The following is a 27,434-nucleotide window of genomic DNA, read 5'->3' on the forward strand; positions in this document are numbered from 1 at the left end:
ACCTTAATCCGAATACTGCATTGACAGCATGTAAACGTAGTCAATGACTATGCTTGTGCTTTTGGGCAGAGAGAGACTATCCATGCTTTGCTTTTTAGCCTCTATTACTTATTTAATCCTGTAGTTTAGTATTATTGTAAAACACAATATATGTACTAAATATATTGTATTGGCCGGCTGGATTTGACTTCATACCCAGAAACGTCATATTTGTCGTTGTAAACTTGATGCATGGCATTTTTCATTGGGCGTTACATTTGCAAACTTGCAACGGCAATTGCAGCAAAAATATACTTGCCAATTTTTTAGCCATTCAATAAAATTTGTTGCAAAAGCCCGCACACTGCACGACAGTTAATTTGCATTCGGTCGTGTGTCTCTGTGTGCGGCGGCCCTAAAATGTGTCGACATGCAGTTTAGTCTTGCTAAGAAATACTGTTTTAGCGCCTCATTCAAGGCCTGTGCTTGAGGCTGTGAATGTGTCCAGCCAAGGTGCCTCTCCTCCACAGATGGAAGGATCCTGGGGCAGTCTGGTCCTGGCTCTGTTTCTGGGTTAGTAGTTCATTTACTGCCTGGCTGTGTGCAATGATCAACATGTATTTTTTTTTTTTGTAAAAACAAACAAAAACAACAGCTTGAGTTAAGCAGTGATTGTCCTAATTGTCCTTTGTAAATATTCATGATTGAATTTTGTATTTTGTGGTTTGTTGATTTTGAATCATTCAGAATTACACAGTATTTTGTTCATACAGCGTTGGATATGTTCTGTAGTAGCTAGTGGTGTTGTGGCTCATCAACATGTCAATTAGTGGAGGGGGAAGATGTTGCGGATACGCATATGTGTAACCCGTGGCGTTTTTGTGGGATCCAACCCACACCGCCATCTTCGGTCTTCCGTTTGAGAGCACTGAGGGCTGACCAGTGAGCAAAAATGAGTGCAACAGCCTATTTAAAGGTCGTAGCTTACACTAACACAAAAATATATATAATAATAATAAAACGCGCACACACACAGACCTCTCAACATGCTCCCCCCTCATCCCACCCTACCTTTCGCAGTAATCTTGGGAGCAGCCTACGGTTGGAGACTCCTGTTTGAGGGCGAGTGAGGCTGTTTGAAACGTCATGGTAAATTTCATGCGTAGAATTATGAATTTTCGCCGCTAAATGCTTATTGGTGGATATTTTTCACTGAAAGGGTCGAGGAGATATGTTAAATAATCAAGAAATTTTGTTTTCACTCAAATTTGAACGTGGTTTTTGACCAGATTTTCCTATAGGCGCTAACTAGCCATTTTTTTCTGATACAAAACCTCACTCGTTCTGGAACTTTCAAAATTCTTGTCGCATTGTACTCAGGTTGAACGTAAGTGGCCATTCCAATCACATTCAGCATTTTGACAGACTAATTTTGGTAAATGTTGTCATGGTGCTGCTTTCAGAGCTCCGTGTAATAAATGTCTTCTCGTACTTGAATCACTCACCTTTGATTTCTTGTCGTCTCCCCATCTATGTGTTAACTAGTGTTGATGTAATAGTTTACTGCTAAAATATCACTTGATATTTCAAGCAAAAAAATAGCATACAATGTGAGTTATTAAATATAGTAAATGGCTACTCATGGAAACACGACCTTAGTTCACTGAGAGTTTGTGTGGTCCTCCTTGTTAGATTGTGAAGAGTGTTTTCTGTGGCAGAATAATGTATGCTCACGCAGCTGCTCACGCAAGCGATGCTTGCCTGGCACATGGTCACAGACTGCAGTAATGCTGCCTTGACAAAACTGCATTCAGGCTAGGACAATGGGGAGACTGCCTGACCTATGTTGAGCACTCGGATTTTTCCCATATATCCTCTCTTAGTCAGTAAAAGCAAAGTACTGTAATGGCTTTTCTGTGCTGTGCTCTTTTTTTTGCCTTGTCATCAAATGCAGGTTATGTCACCGCCTTGGTAATGTTTGATTTGTCTTTATGTGCTAAACATTGTTGTGTGGTTGTGGTTTGCAGGATTAATATATGTAGTAGGATTCAGACGTTAATGTTAATGTATTTACAAGGTCCACCCAACGCTGATGTTGTGGTCAGCTAGACAACAATAAATGATTATTGTTAATTCATGTGGAAAAAACACCATTACACATCAATTGGAAAATTGCATATAAAAAAAAACCCCTGAAAATATAGGAAGAGAAATGCAGAAATATACACAACCAAAACTTTGGTTAAGTTTTTATTATGACCTAATCTGCCCATCAGCATGGCACACCTTGATAGCCAATCGTAAATGTATTTTATTTGGAAGAAAATAGCATTGGTATGTAAGAGGCTGTTTTCAAATGTAGGAAATGGCATCATTGCTTCCTATGTCTCTGTGTGTTTGTTGGCAGCCTAACCCGTTTCCTTCTTTCGTTCTTTGTTTTTTTTTTAATTATTTTTTTACTTTTGACTAAAATCACAGCTTGAAGGGGAGGTCAACCCAAACAGATTGTTTTCAAGAATATGTTCTATACAGGCCCACTAGTTGAAACAAGGCATTCTGATAAATATTGCGTTTGTGGAATAAGAGTTAATCCACCCGTTTTTAGCCATCCCTGGGGGCGGCCATTTTGTCACTTCTGTCGACTGCAAATGACATCACAAATGCTCAGGGCTCAGCTAGCGACCAATCACAGATCACCTGTTTTCTGAAGCTGAGCCATGATTGGTCGTTGGTCGCCCCCTGAGATGGCTAAAAACGTAACTGCTTAACTCATATTCCACAAACACAATATTAATCAGAATGCCGTGTTACAACTGGTGGGCCTGCATAGAACATATCCTTGAAAAAAAAAATGTTTGGGTTGTCTCCTACTTTAAAAACTGCATTTTATGTGTAGTTGGTAGGGATGTAACGATTCACTCAAGCCCCGATTCGATTCTCGATTTTCAGTTCCCGATTTTCGATTCAATTTGATTTTTTTTAAAACTCGCATCCTTGTTTCTGTACGCAAGTGTGCTGCTGCAGCCATCCACAAACGCAATACGCAATGTTGTTTGGTGCAAGCGGGTCAAGTAGGGCTGCCACAATCTATTATTTTGCTAGTCGACTACCGTAATCACCAACAGTAGTCACGTATAGTAGACTAATCAGATCATATGTAAATCCTGGCATAATTGCACCAGTAGTTTACAGCTAGAATTCTTTATGGTATGCACAAATGAATAGTAAAGACAATTAAGATGAAAGTAAATTCAACTTGTATTAAACTTTGCAGCCTGTCCCAACATTCCTGACATGTTTCTCAATGATGGAGTAATTGAAATTGAAGGCGATATTGTGCCCTTAATTTTTTTTTTTTTTAGCTGTAAGTGTTTAGTGCATTTTAAGTGCATGCATGTCCATCCCACACCTACTCGTGGTTCGAACCTGAAGTGCCAACCATATCACTGGCCTGGAAGCAAAGTGCGCTGACCGTTGAGCTCAAAGCCCGACCCGCCAACTCATTGGTCAGTTTCCTCTTTTAAGGCTCAGAGGTGTGAGGTTTCACTAACGTACACCTGCACAGCACAAGATGGCATCCGTTGCACTTGTACGCATGTTAGGAAATTGTAGCTCACTGAGAAATAAAGCCTGACACAATATGGTCTCCTCTCCATGCTTTGCCAAACTGAGGGACAGGTGAGTCAATGCGCAGTGAAGGTTTCCACTTAACTGCAATTATTACAGTGTTGAATTATCTTGGACAAGACATGGAAAGAGAACGCAAACTCCTCACAGAAAGGAACCAGCCAACTGTCAGGTTAGAAGCTACTTGCTCCTCAGTGAAAACTTTGTCATGGTTTCAGATAAATTTGGAAATAAGAGGCATTTTCAAAAATGTCAAAAATTCATGCATTCGTGGCTGTGATTTAGCCATGTAGTTTTGTCTGCTTTCTATTTGTCTTTATGACCGTTTTTTTTGTCCTTTAACTTTCATTACTTAGCTCAGCAATGCCAGTGGATTGAATTGAATTGAATCCAATTTTGCCCTGCTCTTGTGGAGCTTTTTGTGCCTCAGAGTAACACCTGTTCCACCTCTCATAGCAATGTTACAGAGGGAGGAGACCATGTTCAGTAGGTGTTCAGGAGGTGTGAGTTGGTTGACCTTCATTTCTTTGTTCGAGACATCTGCGAGTGCCCTGGGTTTTGTGGGGGTGGAAAAACATGTTCACATTGGGATGAGAAGATGTTCTGTTTGTTTTGTGTTGTAATTCGGTTGTCTGCTTATGTTTTCAGAGTGTGAGATTTCATTCATCCTTCCCCATCTGTCCTCCAGACAATTTTTTGATGGTGGCAATCTGTGTGATGTTAGATTGTCCAAGTTTGACTATGTTCTGCGATTAGGTAATAATTTGGAATGTCTCCGCTGATAGATCACTTGCTTTGTCTTTCTGGCTGATCCACTGTATTTTTTTCTGACATGATCCTGTGTACAGAACTGTGTTTTTCAAATCTTCATCGCTTAGCTTGGAGCGATTTTTAACTGCTAGTCTAGTGGTTTACTATCAGACCTTTTTTGCAGCTGGCGTGAGATTGATTCCCAAGTAATGGCTCACTTGCAATTGCACGGATTGACCAGAAACGAAAGCTGGTTGTGGTCTGCCTTTTGCCCGAAGTTGACTGGTAAAAATGTGCATTTACCTACTCTTTTCTTTGGGAAAATAATCATTAAGGGGAAGCCAACCCCACATTTTTTTTACAAGAATATTGTCGCTGTCCTGTGAAAAATGTCCAATTTGGAATTTAAAAAAAAAATCACATTAATGCAATGTCTGTAACGCGGAAACACCGTTCACATAATAATAAGAAAAATGAAAAATGGACAAAAGTGTTTTTCACAGACCAGCGACGATATGTTCTACGCAGCCCCACATGTCTAAACATTGCATTCTGATTGATATTGTGTTTGTGGAATATGAGTTAAGTAGTAAAATTCACCCTTTTTTTTCCAAAACAGGTGAGCCTCACCTGTTTTCTGAAGCGTGAGCCATAATTGGTTGTTACCTTAGCCCTGAGCAACTGTGATGTCATTTTCAGTCGACAGCAAGTGGCAAAATGGCCGCCCCCTGAGATGGACAAAATGGGTGGATTTTACTGCTTAACTCATATTCCACAAACACAATATTAACGGGAATGCCTTGTTTTGACTAGTGGGCCTGAATAGAACATATTCTTCAAAAGAAAAAAAATTATGTTGATTTCGACTTTAATATTTGACCGCTTGACAACTTTGCATGGATACATTTTTATTTGTCGTGGCTCAAGTAGCCACACATTATATCTACTATGTGTGTGTACTCAAACTTCACAGACACGTAAATCAAAGTCAAACCAAGCACATTGTGTTGCCTTGTGTATGAAATGTGCTATATAAATAAAACTGCCTTGCCTTGGAACGGCGGCACACATCCGACAGCCATCAGACACTTTGTCACGCAGCCAAAACATCAGAAAATAGACAACACACATACACATTTTTTTTTTTTCCACATACACGGGAAGTTATAACCATGCGAAGTAAAAAGGATCTACCGTGTTAGAAAGCTGAAACCTTGCGCAGCTCAAAGCTAGCGCAGCAGCGTTAGCTTAGCCTTCCGTGAATCCCACTCTGCCATCCGCTGTCAATACAGTTATGACCGCTTACCGCAGCCTCTGCGATTACAAAATCACGTTTTCTTAAATCGTGATTTTATTGCAAATGCAATTAATCTTTCAGCCCTAGCATGAACACATTACAAGGATCAGGAATTTTAATGGCCATACAATAAATAGAAGCAGGTGGAAGGTAAGTGTTAGTTTTTCAGTTAAATCGAGTTGATGACTCAAGTTTGAACCACACAAGTACAGTATAGTTGTCCCACGCACCAATCAGTCACCTCCTTGGTGGCTTTTCCACTTCTACTATCCCTCCAGTCACTCCTCCTCTCAGCCTTTTTCCTTCGCTCGCCACATCCTCTTGAGATATTCTTCTGAAGTCTTCCATAAATCTCTTGTTATTCCCCAGGAGCAACCTTCCTACACTGAACATGTTCCGTGTATTTTCATGAAGACATTGCTATCCTAAACCCTGTTTTATCTTGTTCAGATCACAGCCTTTATGACACGGTAAAACCCTGTTGTTCACATTGGACGACCTAAGGCTGCCGCAGGTGACAAAAAAACAACAATAATTGATGCCCAATTACCACAAACTAATATACCAGAACAGTTAAATATGATTTTAAACTCATCTTACATCGACGTGTGTACGTCCGTTTGTGGCGAAGACTCTCCGTAACTTCCACTAACAACTCATGCTAAACTTAGTACTGTACAATGAGGTTCGTCTCTCAGGCAAGCTGTATCTCTTGAACCTACTTCATTGATGCCAACTACTAATTTCTTATTAGCGAGGGATATGTCGCCATCTTGTGGCATCTTGGGGTGTTATAGAAAAAGCACAAAAAAACACAAATCGGTGACTTATTTGGCAAATACCAGACGAATAGGTTCCCCAGAAAAAAAGACACAATTTATAATGAACTGTAAGCGGTGTTTCACTGTACCTGCACCTGCCTGTGAAAAAGACAATTAAAACAAGATGAAATGTCAAAACATGAACTGAAGTTCTAAAAAATATACTTCCTTTCCGCTTCCATTACAGAGCATGGTGACTATCTGTTGAGTGATGATGTCTTTCTTTCAGAACAACTTCTGGGTAAGTGTCACAATAACTACAATATATTATATATCTCTCTCTCTCTCACTGTGCGTGTGTGTGTGTGTGTGTGTGTGTGTGTGTGTGTGTGTGTGTGTGTGTGTGTGTGTGTGTGTGTGTGTGTGTGTGTGTGTGTGTAGGTGCGTGCGTGCGTGTGCGTGCGTGTGCGCGCGCATCTATCTATCTATCTATCTATCTATCTATCTATCTATCTATCTATCTATCTATCTATCTATCTATCTAAAAACAAATAAAAAAATATATATATATATTAGGGCTGTCAAACGATTAAATATTTTAATCGAGTTAATCACAGCTTAAAAAAGTAATAGATCATTATTAATCGCAATTCGAACCATCTGCAAAATATGCCATATTTTTCTGTAAATTGTTGTTGTAATGGAAAGATAAAAGACACAAGACGGATATATACATCCAACATACTGTTCATATGTAATATTTTTTTTTATTACAACAACAAATCCTCATGAGATGAACATTTAAATTAAAGTTATTAACTTTCTTTCTGTAGTAGACTATTTTTATTCACTACAAAAACAAAAATGCAAAAGGGCCTCAGAACAGTGACAGAAATATTTCAAATGTGTGCAAACAAAGTGTGTGTGTGTTCTTGTAATGTACACATTTATATGTGGCCCTTGTAATATTCTTAGAGTTTATGTTTTTCCGAGTGGTCTCTTAAATTCACACGAACTTGATTGGCTGATGCTACGCTGTGCTATGCTGTGTATCAGCACGTCGTGTGTTCCTCCTTTAAACTGACTTTATTAACACAAAAAAAGACAGCCCTCTTCTCTACTCATCCTCAGTCGCTGAGGCAAACCAATTTATTGACATTTCTGAGATTTAAAGCTGCCCTCTTATTTCGAAATGCTTCTTTATACTCCCGCGGCGACACGCGTCCGCTCTGCTGCTCACTGTGCACTTCTGCGTGGGATTACGCATCGGGATTTAATGGGAATCATGTCTTCAGCAAGGTAATAAGTCACTGCCTCAGTTACTTCTTTACACTGCTTGTTTGTTTTTTCATATGGAGTGCCCTTGTTGAATGACTGTGTTACCGTGGGTTGTGTTAGCTTGGAGCTAGCGGCTGCCTCTGGCTACCATGTGTCTGATCTCCGTTTGCTTTGGCTGTCGGCGTAATTTTTTGGGTGCCGTCTCTGCTAGATTAAACAGGTTTGTCGTGTTGCCATCTGACTTCCGAACCGAGTCTCTGCAAACTTTGCAAATAACTGGTTTGCGCTTTCTCCTCCGAGGAAAAGCCAAACCAAACCAAGCTGGATGTGGGGTTTCTTTTCTGGACCAACTGCTCCGTGGTGATTTTCCGCTATAGCTTCCGGCTATTACAAACAAACAGGGAGGCGGGGAGTGTCATGTACTGTCGTGCTGTGATTGGTTGGTCGGGTATGCGTCAGTGCCATAGAGCTAAACTGTATAGAATGTGCCCTGTAGACGATCAAATGATCTTTTGGCGTTATGAGATCGTCAACACGTTAAAGTCCTTAACGATCTGATATCGTCATATCGCCCACCCCTAGCTGGAGGCAAAAGAAACTAATGCTAAAGGCAACTCAACAGTAGCCAGGAGTAAAAAAACACTACTTTTATGTGGAAAAATGTAATCTTGTGGTGTTTTTGGTTGCCAAAACCATAAAAGCAAAAAAAAACAACTTGAAATTTTATCGCCTCCGTCAGCCAGAGAAATCGCAGTTAGCTGTGGTTGAACCCGATTAGGCAAAATGACTGGGCTGAGTATATCATTAACAACGCTAGTGTTTGCAGCGCACACTTCATGTCAGGTAAGATTTAACATGAAGTGTACCACCATGAAATGTACTATCAGTTTACTCCTTGAAAATGATACGAGCTAGACTTGGTTATGGCTGAAATTACTTGAAGTTAGTCATTATTTGGAGGATTCTTTTTATATCCTACATGCGCTAATGCTAACCACTTGACATGACATGAAGTGGGTTCACGATTGTTATTACCCGGCCATTCATGTGCAAGTGTGTAAACACTTGGTTTTTCTATGAGATAGGTCTTTCTATGAGGTAAATGTCCGGCACGGTGGGCAATCCTGTTAAATCGTCCATCCAGTGAGTGATGGCGTAGGGATTGGTAAAAATTTACCGTCAGTCAGTCAACTCATCAAAGTAAGATTTACGGTCGTGGAGAGTGAGTTTACTTATATACTCACTCAAACGACTGTTTTTTGCGTCCATTCCTATGTAAACAATGCTGTTGCAATATGCTAACCGGCGTTTTCGAATAAGCGCGCTACTTGTTTTTGCCTCAAGCTAAACTGCTCCCCATAAATGGCGTCACATTGTTTACAAAGTTTGAAGTGATCTATTTCAGTTCAAACATCATCCAACAGGGGTGGGGGTGCTAGTTAAAGTTTAATTGGATTTGATCCGACTAAAAAAGCCCATTTAAAATTAGAGGCAGACCGGCCCATAGACGGGTCCTGTTTTTTTTCCCTCTGGAAAAAAAGGTGAATGACGGACAACGTAAGGGTACCCACGCTGCAGACGGATGACGAATAACGGACACTCAATTTTTAGGTAAAGCTCTGATAATTTCCCTGGATAATGTCCCAACTATTGGGCAGCGATGCACATTTAACTTTGCATCTGCCTGGTCAAATTCAGATAAAAGCATCCAATTCCATAAGAAAATTAATGCACGTCTTTGCAATATGCATATTGCCTCGGCCATTATTGCGATATCGATTTTTTTTAGATAAATTGTGCAGCCCTAATATACAGTATACACTCAACAAAAATCTAAACTCAACACTTTAGGTTTTGCTCCCATTTGTTAACCCCCCTCCCCATACTTTCTTCTCTCCCATCAGTCCCTTCATTGTGATGTTAATGAGTTCCCTCGTGCGTAACCAAAATGGTCAATTTGAGATTGACAACGGGCAAGGAAAGAGGGGGTTTGTATAATTCACATGTAAAGGATTGTCATGAGACTGAAGTATTTTATTTTTTTGCATATGCTCGCACAGTGATCTAGAGCTAACAACTATTATAGTAAATATGTTTTAGCTGCAGTTCTGATATTATATTCCTCTGGGATTATGTTCCAATAGGAGGAATATTATCAAGAGCAACTGCAGGCCCTTTTGTCTGCCTCATAAATATGAGCCATGACACTTCAAATCAACCCCCTAGGATTTACCATCTGTGTTCATTGTTGTCAACAAAATCCTGAAAAGAAAGCCGTGCTGAAGCAACAGTGGATAAATCACTACTTCTCACCTTCTGATGTACACATCAAATGGCTTGCCTATTAAAAACCTAGTTGTTAAATTGAATCCCCACCACAAATAAATCTGTACAAACTAATTGAAAGGGAAATCAAAGTGGCAAAGTAGAAGTTGCCTACTTATGAAGGGAGTTACACACAGCACAGGAAAAACCCTACCTCTCAACAGCTTTCCCACAAAAGCAACTCATAACTAAAGACTGATCACATCAAACAGAAAATGTTAAGAGGCTACCATCATTTATAGCAAAGCAACAATGCCTTGACTTAATATTTGAATACATTTGCCTTTCCAAATGTTGTGCGTTGCTCAAAGTGGAAGTGCTCATATTTCTTCTTTTTCAAGTACGTTTACTGTTCACGGTCCTTAATACTGACTTCTCAGCTGATAGACACTAGGCTGCCAGCATCAGTGAACAGGTGCTGTGGAGTGTGCGTGTGGGCGTGTGTGTGTGTTGCTAGGTTTGAGTGGCAGCTCACCTAGCTGTTGTGAGGGTCAGGTTTCAACAGCAGAAGCCTGCCAACTGCATGAACAGGATAAATTCTTAAGTCTTCATCATCAGTCAGTGCATGAACAGGATAAATTCTTAAGTCTTCATCATCAGTCTCTCCAGCCTTTTCCTCATTTGATACTGACAACGGCACCTCAATATTTTATTAGTTCTCCGCTATTTAAAAACAACAACAACAAACACCATCTGGTAGTATTTTGAGGCCACAGTGCCTTTATAGTTTGAAGACTTGATCCCCTACTTCATCAGTCTGCAATATTGGTGGCTCAGGTTAGGACAAAGGTTATGCCTTTATGACACCGTGTTCTTTCCGTGCAGAAACTCTGTTCTAAATAAATTAAACTATAAAAGCACACTCTTAGTTACGTGTATTTTAGCTGCCCTCTGTTAGTCACAATTCTGAAATGCAAAGTACCAAAACCTTTTTTTTTTTTTTTTTTTTTTTGTTACTAGGGATATCACAATATCGGCAATATCGTGATATTAGAATTGGCACAATATATCGTCGTCGTCATGTCACAATATTAATAGCAGCAAATCTGTTTATAAGTCCAAGTTGTTTTCCATTTGTGCTGTTCCAGTACCCTCTGGTGGTTAGTTTATTAGTGCAGTTTAATTTGATGACCCACGTAATTGCCAGTAAGAGCCCATGACTGGCCAAGCCTATTTCTTTGTGAATGCTGTTATGTAACATGTTGTGATGTTTGTTTGTTTTTTTTTTTTAATATGAGCTCCTTCTTTTATTTTTTTATTTATTTATTTTTTACAATATCATGAGCTTTTATACAGTATCGTGAGCTTTTTATAGAGCTGCCACAAACGATTATTTTGCTAGTCGACTAATCACTAACCGTAGTCGCGATTAGTCGACTAATAATAATATAATGTATAATGTCGATAATGTATAAATCGCAGCAGCAAGCTGCTGCTCTTATAATAACCATCATTCACTTACAGATTGAATTCTTTATGACAAACTAATCATTAAATCAATTAAGACAATAGTACATTCAACTTATATTAAATTTGGCAACTTAAGCCATCATTCCCGACATGTTTATAAATAAGGGAGTGACTTAAATTGATGGCGATACTCTGGCCTTAAAATTTTTTGCTGTAATTCTTTAGTGCATTTTAAAATGGAACCAAAACTATGCACTATGCAGAGGTGCACTAATACGTTGAAATTATCTATGAATACAAAAATAAGTACTTGTATATATATTTCACTTCTTGGGCACCTTCTTGGGACTTTTTTTTTTAATAGAACGTAGTGAAATCATAGGAGTAAATTGGTAAAATGCTATGTGCTAAAGAAAACTAAATAAACACTTGGTTTTTAATTTAGTCTTAATTTAAATTTTATCCAAATGTTTTTCTTCAATAGTATGCATAATTTAAAAGTAGTAAATTGATCTACACAATCAAAATGTGGTATGCAAAACAAAAAAAGGAAGACCTTTTTTGTTTGCACTATAACGTCATATATTGCAACAAACTGAATTATGGGCTTTATTGTTATGCGATGGCGATGAGTGGCAAAAATTTCGTTCTTGTGTTGAGTGCTGATATTTCCTAGTTCATGAACGCATCACTCCGTTCGCGAGTGCGTGCGCTTCCTGCTTCGATGTCCACCATGGGCATAAACACAGAGTTTTGGTTGTTAATCAACGCGAGTTTACTGAATAATGGCTGCTTAATCCATAGAAGATGCTACGACGTGTTAGCGTACCAAATAGGAGCGTTACATCAAACACAACCGTAACGTGTGTATGCTAACTGCAGCTACCTTCTAGACACAACTATGCGTATGTCAGATATGAAATCAGGCATAAGCCATAACTTGCTTCCTTTTTTTAAATGATTGGGCATCCCCATCGTGCTGCCATGAAAGGCGGGTTTGCATTGTATTGAGTATATTTGGTGAAATGCGCCGTAACTTTCGGACTCTGTTGCCAACACGAATTAGCCCTTACACTGCTTTACCCACAATGCTTCTGTTTACATCACATATGACCCGGATTACCACCACTGCGCATGTGCGTTGCAGATAGGAAAAAAGCCAGCGGGAGAAGAGCGAGACGCGGCAGTCTCGAGAGAAAAATAATGTGCCAAATAAATAAATATATACATAAAAACGACGCGTCGGCAATTAATTTTGATCGTCGACGTTGTCGTGATTAGTCGACTAATCTTGGCAGCCCTAATCGCCACCCTCCTGACAATATCGTGATAATAATCGTATCGTGAGGTTCATATTGTGACATTATTGTATCGTGACATTTGGATATCGGGGTATCCCTATTAGTTTCTGTATGCTGAATTATGCCAATTTCCTATACAGTATTCCTTTTTTAATATTCAAAGGGCAGCCTGGTCCTGTGTGTTTACAAAAGAATAGAACTTCCCACACGAAACGTTAAAATACATGTAAAATAATTGTGGCATGTTGATTTCTACCACCATCAGTGTAATCCACAAACTACTGAAATGGTGCATGTTTTTGGGAGGGAAAAAAATTATAGTTTAATGATTGAGTTTAAGTGGGATGAAATATTTGAATAGCAGATGTAATTTACATGAAGGAAAACACAATAAACATGTCATTTTAGTTGTAAATACTCTCCATTTTAGACACTACTCATTTACAGTACATATCTATATATAAAAGTCATAATCTTTTTTTATTGATTGATATCGTTATGTGTAATTGATTGTTTATAAGGACTCTTACGAGCAGTCATTGTATGTGAAGTATTTTGGTAAGGAAGTGATTGCAGCGATAATGAAGGCAGCTCAGAAGTTGCTTTGTGTCTTTTTTTTTTCTTTCTTTTTTTTTTTTAATGTATGAGCTGACAAGTCGTCAAAGTGACAAACCTGTTACTGGCTTGCACACAGATTTCCCTAAAGTGTTCACTGTTTGTTTTGTCAAGTACTCCAGTCTCCATGTCTGGCTGTGTCGAGTGCGCGCGTGTGTGTGTGTGTGTGGGGGTGTGTGTGTGTGTGTGTGTGTGTGTGTGGGGGTGTGTGGGCGTGTGTGTGTGTGTGTGTGTGTGTGTGTGTGTGTGTGTGTGTGTGTGGTCAAACCTTCCTTGCCATTCCAGGCATTCCCCTGGTACCTGGGAATTGTTCTGTTCTTCTCCGACAGGGTATTTTAAGACTTGAGAATCTGTGCGTCTTGCACTCTAAAAACAGTTGGGTCAAAAATAACAATTTTTGGTTGCAAATGCGACAATTTTTTTTGCCCATATACGACGACCTGTATCTGATTTAAAAAAAAAAAAAAATTTTTTTATGACAGTCGGCTCAATTCCGATTTTTTCAAAGGCGACCTGGGTCGCTTTCATATGTGGTCCTAGATCGGATACGTATTTTATTTATTATAATTTTTTCAATGCGACTGCGGTCTGAACGGCCAGGTCGCATACCGGTATATCCGACATTGACGTCATCCGGAGCCCAAAAAGCGCTCCGCGCAAGCAGAGGAATAGTGCTGGCAGCAGGGGATTGAATCTGCAGTTGTTTTGAGTAACTCTATTGACTTTATATTTTACTTTAATTGAAGCCCACTTGAAACATGAAGCATAAAGTCTACATTTATGGCGATCGCAGTAATTCAGCCACGGCTCGGATCGATTCATTTTTTACGCACGGTTATGACGTGACGTCATCGTTAGTTATGTCTCCATGAAATGAGCTATTAAAGTGTCGCCTTGTGATTTTCCCCAAATACTGTATTTATTTCTACCTTCTACCTAATCGCTTCACTGTATAAATACCCTGACACGCTCGACCACACCATTTACTTCCGCAAACACAACGTCGGGAGTGATGTCGTCTTGGACCGAGGTCGCATTTATAATGTAATATGAACGCTTACACAAAAAAGTCAGATTTTTTTTCCCAAAAATCTGAATTGAGCATTAAGACCTGCAGTGTGAACCTAGTCTCAATTTCAACAACAATAACAGTAGGGGATGATGTACATTTGGTCAGAGCTGGGCACTCCGTCCCGGGGGCGGACCGGTCGGACCCTCCGGCCCGGCCGGACACCCATTTTTAGGGGTGACACGTTTGAAAAAAGGGCTTGATTAAGTTAGGGCGGAAGTGCATTTTAGTCAAGCCCACTAATCGGTCCACATGCGTGTGACGTGGTCGCAAAATTTCATCTCACCCTACTCGGTGATATGCTTATGTTAACATGGCAGGGCCATTGTTTGTTGTGCAGTCCTCGGTCATGGTTTCATAAAGTAGAATGCATACATGTTCAGCACATTCATGGCGGAAGTGAGAACAAATCTAAATTAAAAAGTAATGATTAGAATTGTGGCAAATTCATATATTTTGTGTCATGGTGCTTTTTAGATATGAATTGAATGAATAAGACACCAATGTCAGTCTGCTAAGTGGTGGCGGTGACAATCACTTCGATTGGCTGTCAGCCAGGAAATGCAAATCAGTGCATGAGATAAATTTGTAAAATGGTATACAATTTGTTTCAGTTCTTTAAACCAAGCATTGCTTCCTTGCGGTCATCACCAGACAACTGCATCACACTTTCACACGGGCTGTGATGAGCTGTGATCTCTCTGATCTCCAAGCAAGGTAACCGCTCTGTCAATCATAGAAATGTTCCTGTGGATTACAGTAAACACATAAAGTTGATAGGGAACATTATTTGGGGAACGCAAAGTTCTTGTGTAGTGTCACATCCTACAATGGCAGCAAGACTAATGCTTTTTTTTTTTTTTACGATTCCAACACTCGTCCTCAGCTCAGCTACAAGCAACTCGTTTTCAAAAGATTACAATGTGTGAAGTACTTACCAAAACAGTGTGATAAATGAAGAAATCCAAATGTCAAAAGTGTCCTTAACTTAACCACGATGCTGCGTGTGTCGACATGAACAGTATGTCCTGTGGCTGTCATGGCCGGCAGTCATACTTAATTGAAGTGTACATCTGGCACCTGTGTATGGGCCTGTTAAGGTTGATTTTTGACCCAACATAAAACATTACTGGCATATAACCCAATATATAGTTGGTAGTACAACAATTGGGTTAATTTATAAGAAATAACCCAGAATTTTGACCCAACACAAACAATCCAAAAATTGGGTTCATGAAATAACCCAATTGTTTTTAGAGTGTGTTCACAGAGAATGTGAATGTGAATTGAAAATGTGGCTTGTTACACAATGCAGGCATTTTAGTAAAACTAGTGTAGGTCAGCCAGTTGTGTACGTACCATTAAGTTTAATGAGGGGTTGATTTGGTCAATTTCAAATTTTGACAACTATCAATAAAACTGATCTTAAAGAACTACAGTGGTATATTTTTTTTTGTTTGTTTTCGTTTTATGTTTACCATTTTTACACTGCTCATGACACCCTTTTGAAATTTGCACAACCAAGTCATTTGCACCACTTTTGTTGTTGTTGTTGTTTTTTTTGTTTTTTTTGCAATTTTTTCAGTTTTTAAATCAGAGGAAAATGCTACAATATCACAGCAGAATGGCTGGCCAAAATGGACTTTATACAAAGGACAGGCCACTGGAACAGTTTCTTAAATCCTAATTAAAAATGTTGATTTGTAGTGGGGGGATTTGCTGTATGTAATTACCCAATGGCAAAATACGAAAGAGAGAATGTTTTTGCACAATGAAATAATTATTCCAAGAATGTTTTCTTTTAATTATTATATATCAAAACGATTGAACGTTAAATGCCACTGCTGGTTGCTATGCAAATTAATACAATGTTATGTTGATCAACAAACTGTGTCTAGAAACAGATGTACGGTACAGTATGGCACCAAAGAGCTAGCTGATTTCTTTATACCTGCAACGCCATACTGATTTGCTGTTTGCTAGCAGAGTTTTAACAGACTATTTGTGTTATTTGTGCCTTGGCAGGGGGAAAAGAATGCCGGCTTTGACGTGCTTTACCACAATATGAAGCACGGCCAGCTGGCAACCAAGGAACTCGCTGAGTTTGTTCGGGAGAGGTTTGTGCGTTTTTGTGAAATTCTATGAGTGAGGTAACGCGAGTGATGAGAATCTCTGCACACGTGTGCTTAGAGTGGTTGAAGAGATTCTGCCAGTGGTGTGCAAAATATTCAGCTGCTCTAAACAGACATACATGGATTTCATGCTTTTATCTTTACAAATTGATCACGATATATTTCTTGATGAAACGGGTTTGTTAAAGTGTTAGTGCAAACACACTTTGCTCTGACTGTCGACCTCACGAGATCTCAACATGATTTAATAAACGGGGGATAACACTTAGTATATTATACACTTTACAGTTAACAAAGATGATATTATGGCGACAGTTTGACCTTGGTGCAGATTACTTACATTTCCAGTGTTGGAGAACAACCCATGTCCTTCAATGGTTTATTTGATCTTATTTGTTCCAATTTTATTATTTAAATCAGGAGGGTTGCACTTAAAGTGGAAGTCAAACCAAACATATTTTTTTTCAAGAATATGTTCTATGCAAGCCCACAAGTTGAAACATGGCATTCTGATAAATTTTGCGTTTATGGAATAAGAGTTGATCCACTATTTTTAGCCATCTCTGGGGACGGCCATTTTGTCACTTCTGTTGACTGAAAATGACATCACAACTGCTCAGGGCTCAGGTAAAGACCAATCACGGCTGATCTGTTTTCTGAAGCTAAGCCGTGATTGGTCGTTACCTGAGCCCTTAGTAGTTGTGATGTCATTTTCAGTTGACAGAAATGACAAAATGGCTGCCCCCTGTGATGGCTATTAACGGGTGGATTTTGCTGCTTAACTCATATTCCTCAAACGTAATATTAATCAGAATGTCGTGTTTCAACTAGTGGGCCCGCTGGGAACATATTCTTGAAAAAAATATGTTTGAGTTGATTTCGCTTTTAACCCATTAAATCCAGGAACACACAAGCGCGTTTCTACCACTAAAGCTGGGAGCGCTGTTGCGTGTTTCTCCCTTTAAAGCCGGGAGCGCGTGGACGTCATTCTCTTTTTTTAATCCATTTCTCGGTCGCTTAGCCAATGAAAGGCAACAGAATAGACATATGACGGTGTCGTGAGTCGTCAGAGGATATCCTGATTTTTTTAGAGGAGTAATAGCGGCACAGTCTATTGCGGGAGCTCTGATATAAGTCACAGCAGTGATATAGACAACGCGCTTGCGGACTTTAAAGCCGTGAAACCAGCCAAACATGATATATGGTTCAGCTATATGTCCGTAGATAATGACGATTTCAACGTCTTTTTAAAAGAGAATAGAGCATGGTAATTACCACAGGTTTTTTTTCATTTTCATTATCATAAATAATAAATAAATAAATAGTGCTTCACTTGCATCTTCGATTAAAACAGTAAAGATGAATAAACTCGGGCCTGTGTGAAAGCCATATGTCTAAGCTCTCAAATTCTTTTAGAATTATGTTTCTATCTGATACAGGGGCTGACATATTAATTATTTTGTAGGTGGCGAAAATGTCAGGTTTTCAAGTGTGACTCCAAAGACAACCATAGAGAGATGTCTTACGAGGGGCTTCAGGCTTTAATGGGTTAAGTGTCTTATTGAAGTGTATGGTTTATTATAATAGACTTACTCAAATTAAATGTAACATAGCTATGATAAAATTGAGACCAAGAATGAACTTCCTCGGGGAGGGGGAGGATGGCGGGGGTGGGATCACACAACATGCAGTGTCACTGCAAGTGATATAATCATGAAATTGATTCTAAGGGCCTGTACACATTCCTCGCAAGGGAAAATTCACTATATCTGCTGAGACAGACAACAAATCAGCTGTCCAGAATTGAAGTGTGGGATCCCACAGGATGAGAGAGTCAGTGGTACTGATAAAGTACATCCATCTTCATCTGACTCTGCATTCCCAAAAGTCTTTTCTAAAAAAAGAGAACATAAGAAAAGACCTTGTGGACCAATTTTCTGTTGTTGTTTTTGTCATCTGTCACGATGGTGTTATTTTGGACTGCTCTTTAGTAGGGATGCTCCAATCGATTGGGCACCGATCATGATTGGCCGATTTTCGTTAAAAATGACGATATCTGAAAATTTGTATTTTTATTGCCGATCAAAACATCCGATCACCCGCAGCTCATGCTTGGTTGCCGCGAGACGAAATGGCAAAAAAGTTGATTTGTTTAATACGCTACGACGTCCCTCCGTCCAAAAGCATCACTCGCGCCGCCCTGCACGCAACCGCGCGAGCTACATTGACTCTAACTTAAACGCGCCGCCAGAAAGGCTCCATAACGCAGCCGCACCTCCGCTGCGAGCAGAGGGGAGGGACGCAACACAAGGCTGCGAAGCATGAGTTGCGGGTGATCGGATGTTTTGATCAGCAAAAAAAGACTTTGATCGAATGTTCCGACCACCGCAGTTGGTGTGAACATAGCATTGTCTGCTGAGTGTGTGGAGTTTGCGTCTTGTAATACTGTATATGCCATGAAAAGGTACCTCGCGCGGGGAGCATGGCCAAAATTTTCAACACAACCAACTTAATCCGACATTTGAAGAACAAGCAATTGGGAGACTGTGGTGAGTTTACGAGGCTCACTGCATTGAATAAAGTCAAGGCGGACACAGCGCAGTATAGGTGGCATTATTGCCACAGGCATTGTAGGTCACTTTTGGGCACTATATCATTTTATAATTCACAAAAAGGTTAACAGTGACTTTTCTCCTTGACAAATACACAAGATAGTTTGTCTATGCACAAAACAAGAAACCAAGTTCCTGAGTCGTTTCAATTTAGCAACTCATTGAATAGTTTATTCAAGTGAAGCCTGCATATTTTTTCTACTTTTGATTATATTCTGAACCATGCAATGTTTAGGTGGCATCTTATTTATTTGAGTTTTTGTATAATTAAATCTTTTGAGACTGCTGATTATTTTGATCTGTTTAAAAACTGTGTCACTAAAAGCTGGTAAATTTCAAGTTATCTTTGTGACTGAGTAATTGTTGTATTGTGCCAGCAACGGTTTTGTATTTCTTCATGCTTTTGAAAATATATATAGATTTTTGTCAAAGTTACGGCAAAAATATGGCTGTTTTTTTTTTCAGATAATATTGCATAATAGCAGTCACCATAAATAAATGGAAAAATATACAGATATTCCATGTGATCGGTATCGGCCGATCTCACTCATGCATGATCGGTATCGGTGGAATGTGGGTCTTGGCTGCTACAGACAACTGCAAAGTAGATATATTAGAACTTGTTGCCCACACAAATGCACAACTTGAGCATATTTCATGAACAGCGCCATATGTGTGTATTAAATTCAGTCCTCAGAAGCAAGTTGTTATATTTCCCCTTTGGATATTTGGATCAATATTGCTGCCTTGGGGTTTGCAGATTTGTTTTTAAAGTTTAATGCGCAGCCTTGCTAAATTAGTCCATTAATAATTTCAGCATGGCTTACTGTATATTATAATTTACCTAGCACTGACATTCTGTTAAATAAATATACATCCTCATTTAAAATACGAGGCCTTAAAAATGGTGTCACGCGCAACTGCTTTTTGAGTTAGTCAATAGGAATGAAGAATAAAGGTGATTCTGATGCACCATTTGCACTGCAGATGTGCACAGTGCACAGGGCTGAATTGTGCTGCTGTTCAAGTTTCCATAACTACTTTTAAATAAGAGCCACTGTGTGTTATTCTGCTAATGTTTGTTGTTTTTTCCAGAGCTGCAATCGAGGAGACCTACTCCAAATCCATGGGCAAACTGGCTAAGATGGCCAGCAACGGAAGCCCACAAGGGTGAGTGAGTACATGAAATGCAGATTGTCAATAAATTGTGCACCATTGGAAGCGTGTTGATCCTTTATTATAAATAGTACCATGGCTCTGTATAAGATATGGATGAGTACCATCTGCACAACCAAATGTTCACATTCGTTGCTTGTCTTTTTTAAATCGTTTTTTTCTGCTCTCTGCACTATTTAAATAACCCAAGCACTTAAACCATATTGTCATATGTACTGTATACTATATGTTATTCTTTTATGCAGGAAAATGTTTGTCCATCCTTTTACAGTGAAGGAGCAATCTCTCTTCATTTGCCTTGCTATACTTTGGGTATACCTAACCCTTTCATGCACAGTGGTCACTACAGTGGACAGCTATTTAAAAGTTGCTTTCGCCTGTATTAATTAATCTAAATTTTTCAAAATATTTTAAAATATTTATTTAAAATATTTTATATAATATATATATTTTAATTATGATTTGATGTAATTATTTAAAATATAAATATTTAAATATAATAAATATAATATTTTTTAGATTACTACTACTATTACTATTACTAAATATAGGCGAAAGCAACTTTTAAATAGCTGTCCACTGTAGTGACCACTGTGCATGAAAAGGGTTAAATTGTGTATTTCAAAGGTGAGGGTCACTTTGTCCACATATTAGTTGTTACCATGTCAGGAAGTCCAGGGGAAGTGTTTTAATTACATGGCCTAAACAGCCACTTACGCTTAAAAATGGATTCATTTCATTGTAGTGGTCAAAAGCCAAGAAAATTGTGACCTAAAAAATATTACAAGTAAACTCTCTTGTTAAAATTCAAGTTAACTAACTTAACCAGAAGCACTGGAATTTCCTAATTCCTTCTTATTTGCATTGTGCTCCCCCCACAGGACATTTGCACCACTGTGGGATGTGTTCAGGGTGTCTTCTGACAAACTGGCTCTCTGCCATCTTGAGCTCATGAGAAAGATGAACGATCTCATTCGGGACATCAACAAGTATGGTGATGAGCAGGTCAAAATTCACCGCAAGGTATAGGTTGACCATGTTTGTCTCATTGTAAAGAGAACCCAACATTCTGAAGTTCTGTCTTTCATGTGATGATCTGTGCCACACGCATGCATGAACACATGCAGACACATACACGCACACACACACATATGTATTTATGTATGTATTGCATATGTGCAGTGTATGTATGTATACAGTGGGTACGGAAAGTATTCAGACTCCTGAGAATTTTTCAAGATGAAACACAACACTGTAATTTTGACTGCAAACCGCTGCTTCGAGAAATGAAACTTAACGATGCACGTTGATAATACGTCGCACATTACAGCAACTTAAGTAAAACCGAGTCATGTTAGTAGTTGATTAGATGAACTTATGATCCTCTAGCTTTTTGCTTTCTATCGTCTTCCAGCAGCACCTGGGTGATGTCGCTTCAGGTGTTCGTTAATAACTCGGCTTTGCACCAACTCGGCTGTACAAAGGCTACAGATGACCATACTTATATTTCCATACTTTGGACTTTCTTGTACGCTGCTTCGTGGTGCCGCTGTCCTCTCCTCCACCCTGAACACGCGAACCGGTGCTGCCCCCATTCCTGCTGTTCTCCTTTCTTTTCTGCTGTGCGCACTTGTTTACAACTGACGGTATGCACGTGTTGACGTTGAAACTCGACGGTATGTGCGTGCCAACGTATTAAACGTCATCGACACTCGTCGTCGACGGTATGTTGTGCGGGCCGACGTATTTACGCCATCAGTGACGCCGACTTTGGCAACTAGCCGGGACAGCCCTACACTGGAGAGATCTGAAAATGGCTGTCCACCACCATTCACCATCCAACCCGACAGAACTGGAGAGGATTTGCAAGAAAGAATGGCAGAGGACCCCCAAATCCAGGTGTGAAAAACTTGCATCCTTCCTAAGAAGACTGATGGCTGTACTAGCTCAAAAGGGTGCTTCTATTCAATAAAATACGTTAGGGTCTGAATACTTATGACCATATGATATCTCAGTTTTTCTTTTTTCATAATTAGCAAATATTTCTACTTTTCAGATTTTTTTCAGTCAAGATGGGGTTCTTAGTGTACATTAATGAGAAATACAATGAACTTTTTTGATTTTGGCAAATGGCTGCAATGACTAAGTGAAAAATTTCAAGGCGTCTGAATACTTTCTGTACCCACTGTATATGTACAGTGTATATATACTGTATATGTATGTGTATGTATATGTGTATATATATGTATATGTGTATATATATATGTATGTATATGTATATATATATATGTATGTATATGTATATATATATATGTATATATATATATGTATATATATATGTGTATAAATATGTGTATATATATATGTATATGTGTGTATGTATATGTGTATATATGTGTATATATATGTGTGTATATATATATATATATATATATATATATATATATTTATATTCAGGATGTCAGTTATTATCGGCGTTAACCCAACCCCCTTTTGACGCTGCCAATTTTTTTGATCGTGTGATTAAGGTTTCCATAGCAACCAGCGGCTGCATTGATAGAGGCTGCTGGTCACCATGATCTATCCATGTATATTAAAAAAAAAAGCTTTAGAGTAGAGGAGGCATTACATCTGCTTCAAAATATTGACGATGAGGATGAATTGCTCGGCTGAGTCCCCCTTCCCCGCGGTGATAGTCGTGATGGTTGGTAGTGTAACCCTTAAACGTTGTTCTTCCTTATCTTTGGAGGCCGTGGTATGTCAGGTTACAGTATAGGTTTGATAGGTTTTATGTATTTCTTCTGGCGTCTTCTTTGCTAAAGACAACCGACACGGCAGGACAGTGTTTTGCTGTGTATTTATTCAAACATGAACATCCTCGCTCTAATCCACCTCTCTCTCATTTCTTCTTCGCTCAGGAAATGCGTCGTACCAAACCAAATCAAAAAGGAATGAATACTTAAGCACAATAAAAATAAATAAATATATATTCACAAAACAATATTGCAGCATTTTAGAAAAATAATAAATACAAAATAATATATGTGATCCCCAAATTAATATAAAACAATGAAAATATAAATTGGCAACTAAATCAATCATGTGTTGCAGTAGTACATACCAGTCGGTCGAAATCAATAAAATAATGAGCTTATGTGGTGCTTGTTGACATAATTCCCCCATGAACATTTTTTTTAACGTATTTTTAACAGCACGGCACACACGCAGCGTGAGAGAGGCACGGGATAATCCCAGCGGTCCACCAACTGTTTCTCATTCATTTATCTGATACAATGTACATTAAAATATACACATAACAGAGTTTTGATAAACAAAATACCTTTATTAGACAGCGAGTAATTATCTTTTTAGTCGATCAAGTCATTGCCAGAGCTCAATAAAAGTGACATCCGTAAAAATGACTGCTCATTTGACTGCTGAGTTTTAATCCTGATAGTCCAATTTTAAGCACAGTCCAGAAAACCAAGCAGAGCTTGAGCAACAAGTCGCCCTCAAGAAGCAATAAATATATATGTCAGAACAACACCAATGTAAATGATTGGGTGTGTGCGTTTGCGGATGCGTGTGTGTGTGTGTATGTTTGAAAGGGCTGAGGGTCTGTTTATGTGAGTTGAATCCAATGCTTGTTTTTTCAATTGAAGTCAACCCAAACATTTTTTTTTCAAGAATATGTTCTTTGCAGACCCACTAGTTGAAACAAGGCATTCTGATTAAGATTGTGTTTGTGGAATATGAGTTGAGCAGCAAAATCTAGCCATCTCAGGGGTCGGCCATTTTATCACTTCTGTCGACTGAAAATGACATCACAGATGCCCAAGGCACTCATATCAAAATCAAGGCCCGCAGGCCAGCTGTAGAAGGTTTTCTACGGGCCCTGGGATGATATTGCTTTATTATTAGATCCGGCCCGCAGCAAGCCGGTGTGGGTAGCAGATGTGATCGGGTCCTTTGTGCCTGTCGATGACGTCACGCATTAAAATATATCGTAGCGTCTTCCAAGAACACAGACGTAGTTTAATCATCACATTTGTATTAGTCCAACCGGCTACTGTGGGCCACAGCCGACGCCAATACAGTACAACAACCATACAGTCAAAAAAAGAGCAACGGCTCTCCTCTTCGTCCTGCGCTCCTCTTGCTCGCATGCCCTCCCATCCAGCGAGCCGCACGATGCATTCATTAACCTCGGAAACAACACAACTTGGCAGGACACAAATTCGACCACAACGCAGATAACTCAATTCGTTACACTATTTCTGCAATATATTTCTTTGCATCTATGTTTGCCACTGAAAAGTTATTCGTAGTAAAACACGCTTTATTAAGAAATACTTCATGTTAGAAATCTCATGTTGTTTTATTAATAGTAATTGTTGGCATTTGATAAATTCATTGAGATTCGATGTAGTGCTGAGATGTCCCACACTGTGAGCAGGCATTGAACGCTCCCAGAGCGCTAAGTGTTGATAGGGAGGGACGTGGTTTCTTTTCTTTTTCCTCCTTCGACACAACTAGTAGTTTGTTCGTGCCAGCAAAGTCAGTAGTTGCAGATTTCCCGTGTTTCACCATGTTTGTTGTTGTGTGTAAATGTTAAAAGGTGAGTTTAATAATTTAGGTTTGTGTCAGGTAACTGCTGTACATAATAGCCTAGATATGTTCTCGTGAGTGATGTCACGTTGATGAACACTAGTTAGTTATTTCGGCTAGTATGGTAACTATTCTAGTGATGAAACGTGTGAATGTGTATTGTATGTATTGTTTGGCTGTTTAATTGCTTAATACAGTGAATTGTAATGTTTAGGCATATTGTTAACTAATGGATACGCATTGGATAATGTCTTGTGTTTTTGCTGACCACAATAAATAAACGTGTCAAGTGGAATACGGGCCTGTGTTTTCTGACAGGAGCACCCACATTCATACCTTACCACTCTAAAATAGTCAGCTGGAGACATCATACCAATCATATGATCCTCTCCGTTTTACTTCACATTATATACAGTTCATACAGTCTTGCATCCCGAGCCAACCAGAAAGTTGTTTCCAGTTTTGCAGGAGAAACGCAAACGTTCCACTGATCTTGTTTCACAAGACGGGCAACGGCTTCTTCTCGGGTCATAAGCGGAAGTGACGTACGAGCTGCCTTGCAAAAGTAGCAGTAATGTAATTTTATTTTTTATTTAGTAACTCCGCACATAAAAACACAACTGCCAGGGGGGTGACAAACATAGAAGCTGAAATATATTACAGAAATATAAAGCGTGACATCATCAGCAGGCGTGAAGGACCCGATCCAATCTGGACATTCTAAAAAATTTCAATGAACATTCTATCAGTCCGGCCCTTGGCTTGTCGCAAATTTTTTTATTTGGCCCTCCGTCCAATTGACTTTGACACCCCTGCCCTAAGGGCTCAAATAACAACCAATCATGGCTCAGTTTCAGAAAACAGGTGAGCTGTGATTGGTCGTTACCTGAGCCCTGAGCAACTGTGATGTCATTTTCAGTCGACAGACCGCCCCCAGTGATGGCTAAAAACATGTGTATTAACTCTTATTCCACAAACGCAATATTTATCAGAATGCCTTGTTTCAACTAGTGGACTTGCATAGAGCATATTCTTGAAAAAAAATATGTTTGGGTTGACTTCACTTTAATAAAGTATTTGCATGAGAAAATCAATCATCTTATTCATGTTAAGGGTATTAAAATTCAAGAGAATAATGGGACAGAAAAATCAAGGTTTTTTTTTTTACAATAAATGAAATGTTTGATTAACTACGAGTTAACTATGAAAAAATGTGATTAATCAAATGTGATTGACAGCACAAATATACAGTATATATATATATATATATATATATATATATATATATATATATATATATATATATATATATATATATATATATATATAATTTGTTGTATGTTATTCAGACAAAAGAGGACATGGTGGGGACTGTAGAGGCGGTGCAGGCACTGCACGTTCAGAGTGGGCACCTTCAGAAGTCCAAAGAGGGTTACCATGCCAAATGTTTGGAGCTGGAGCGGCTCAGGAAGGAGGGAGCGCCACAGAAGGAGCAGGAAAAAGTTAGCTACTACTTATTTTTAAAATCACCTGTAATTGTAAGCAATATGGAAATGGAATAATTATAATATGAGGTATCATAAACTTTTTTTGTCATTTTTTTCTCACCAGGCCGAGCTGAAGTCTAAGAAAGCGGCAGAATCATTTGCACTGTACATTGAAAAGCACAATAGAGTGGGAGGCGAGTTTGAACAGAAGATGAATGAATCTGCTCAGGTCAGCTCTGATTCCAAGACCAGTTTTATTTTTTTTTGGTCCACTACCTTACATTTACAATCTATATCCCGACTATACTCTTAACCACCTGATTCATATGATCTGTAAATTCAGAACATGTTAGTCAACATTGTGCCACTGCCTTCCCCCGAAAAAATCAAAAGTTATACCCATCTAATCATACAACCTGCACCCTTGTTACCTTAATCTCTACCTCCACATTGCCGTGGTACTGCTGCTACTTCCATGGAGATAATCAACAAACCGTAATGACTGCCTCTCTATTTTGCATTTCAAATGATTTTGAGAATCATTGTTTACAATTGTCTCTTCTAAAAGCTTATTGGAAAACCTTTTAAGGGGCCATATTATGCTAAATCAACTTTTTTTTCCAACTTTTTTTTTGTTTGTTTTTCGCCATGTTAAAATGCTAATTCCTCACCAAAAAAAACACCCCAAGTGGTGTTTTCCTCCATTCAACCATCTCTGAGCATTCCTGCTCGTCCCTCCTCTCTAAAGAATAACTCCGCCCAAATTCAAGAAAACGACTGGGTCTTCACTTTTATACGTCACAAAGTGAGGAGCAACTCCCGTACCGCCCCCGCAGACTTATCACGTGCCCACTTTCTCACAGCAGCCACAAATGAAATGCTTTCATTTTTGCACCGGAGTTCGGGAGAACTGGCTCCTTTCACACACTTGGTTCCATTTACTCGAATGAGAGGACTCCATAGTGGAGCGTCGCCGCTTCCCCAGCCAGATGATTGTGGCTCCCGCT

At 39.1% G+C, this 27,434-nt stretch overlaps 1 protein-coding gene across 1 annotated transcript in view; it reads left to right on the plus strand.

Moving 5' to 3' along the window:
- fcho1 (FCH and mu domain containing endocytic adaptor 1) overlaps positions 1 to 27,434 on the plus strand; it is a 50,471-nt gene that overhangs the window by 2,637 nt on the left and 20,400 nt on the right. The window contains exons 2-7 of the mRNA XM_086048211.1: positions 6,662 to 6,715; positions 16,438 to 16,529; positions 20,252 to 20,326; positions 21,214 to 21,355; positions 26,290 to 26,442; positions 26,552 to 26,656. Coding sequence (XP_085904337.1) covers positions 6,686 to 6,715; positions 16,438 to 16,529; positions 20,252 to 20,326; positions 21,214 to 21,355; positions 26,290 to 26,442; positions 26,552 to 26,656 — 597 coding nt within the window. The 5' untranslated portion in view covers positions 6,662 to 6,685. The remainder of the gene's footprint in view (positions 1 to 6,661; positions 6,716 to 16,437; positions 16,530 to 20,251; positions 20,327 to 21,213; positions 21,356 to 26,289; positions 26,443 to 26,551; positions 26,657 to 27,434) is intronic.

This window comes from Filicampus tigris, chromosome 12 (assembly GCF_054856515.1).
Source record: "Filicampus tigris isolate MCC_2025a chromosome 12, RoL_Ftig_1.0, whole genome shotgun sequence".
Classification (NCBI taxonomy): Eukaryota; Metazoa; Chordata; class Actinopteri; order Syngnathiformes; family Syngnathidae; genus Filicampus; species Filicampus tigris.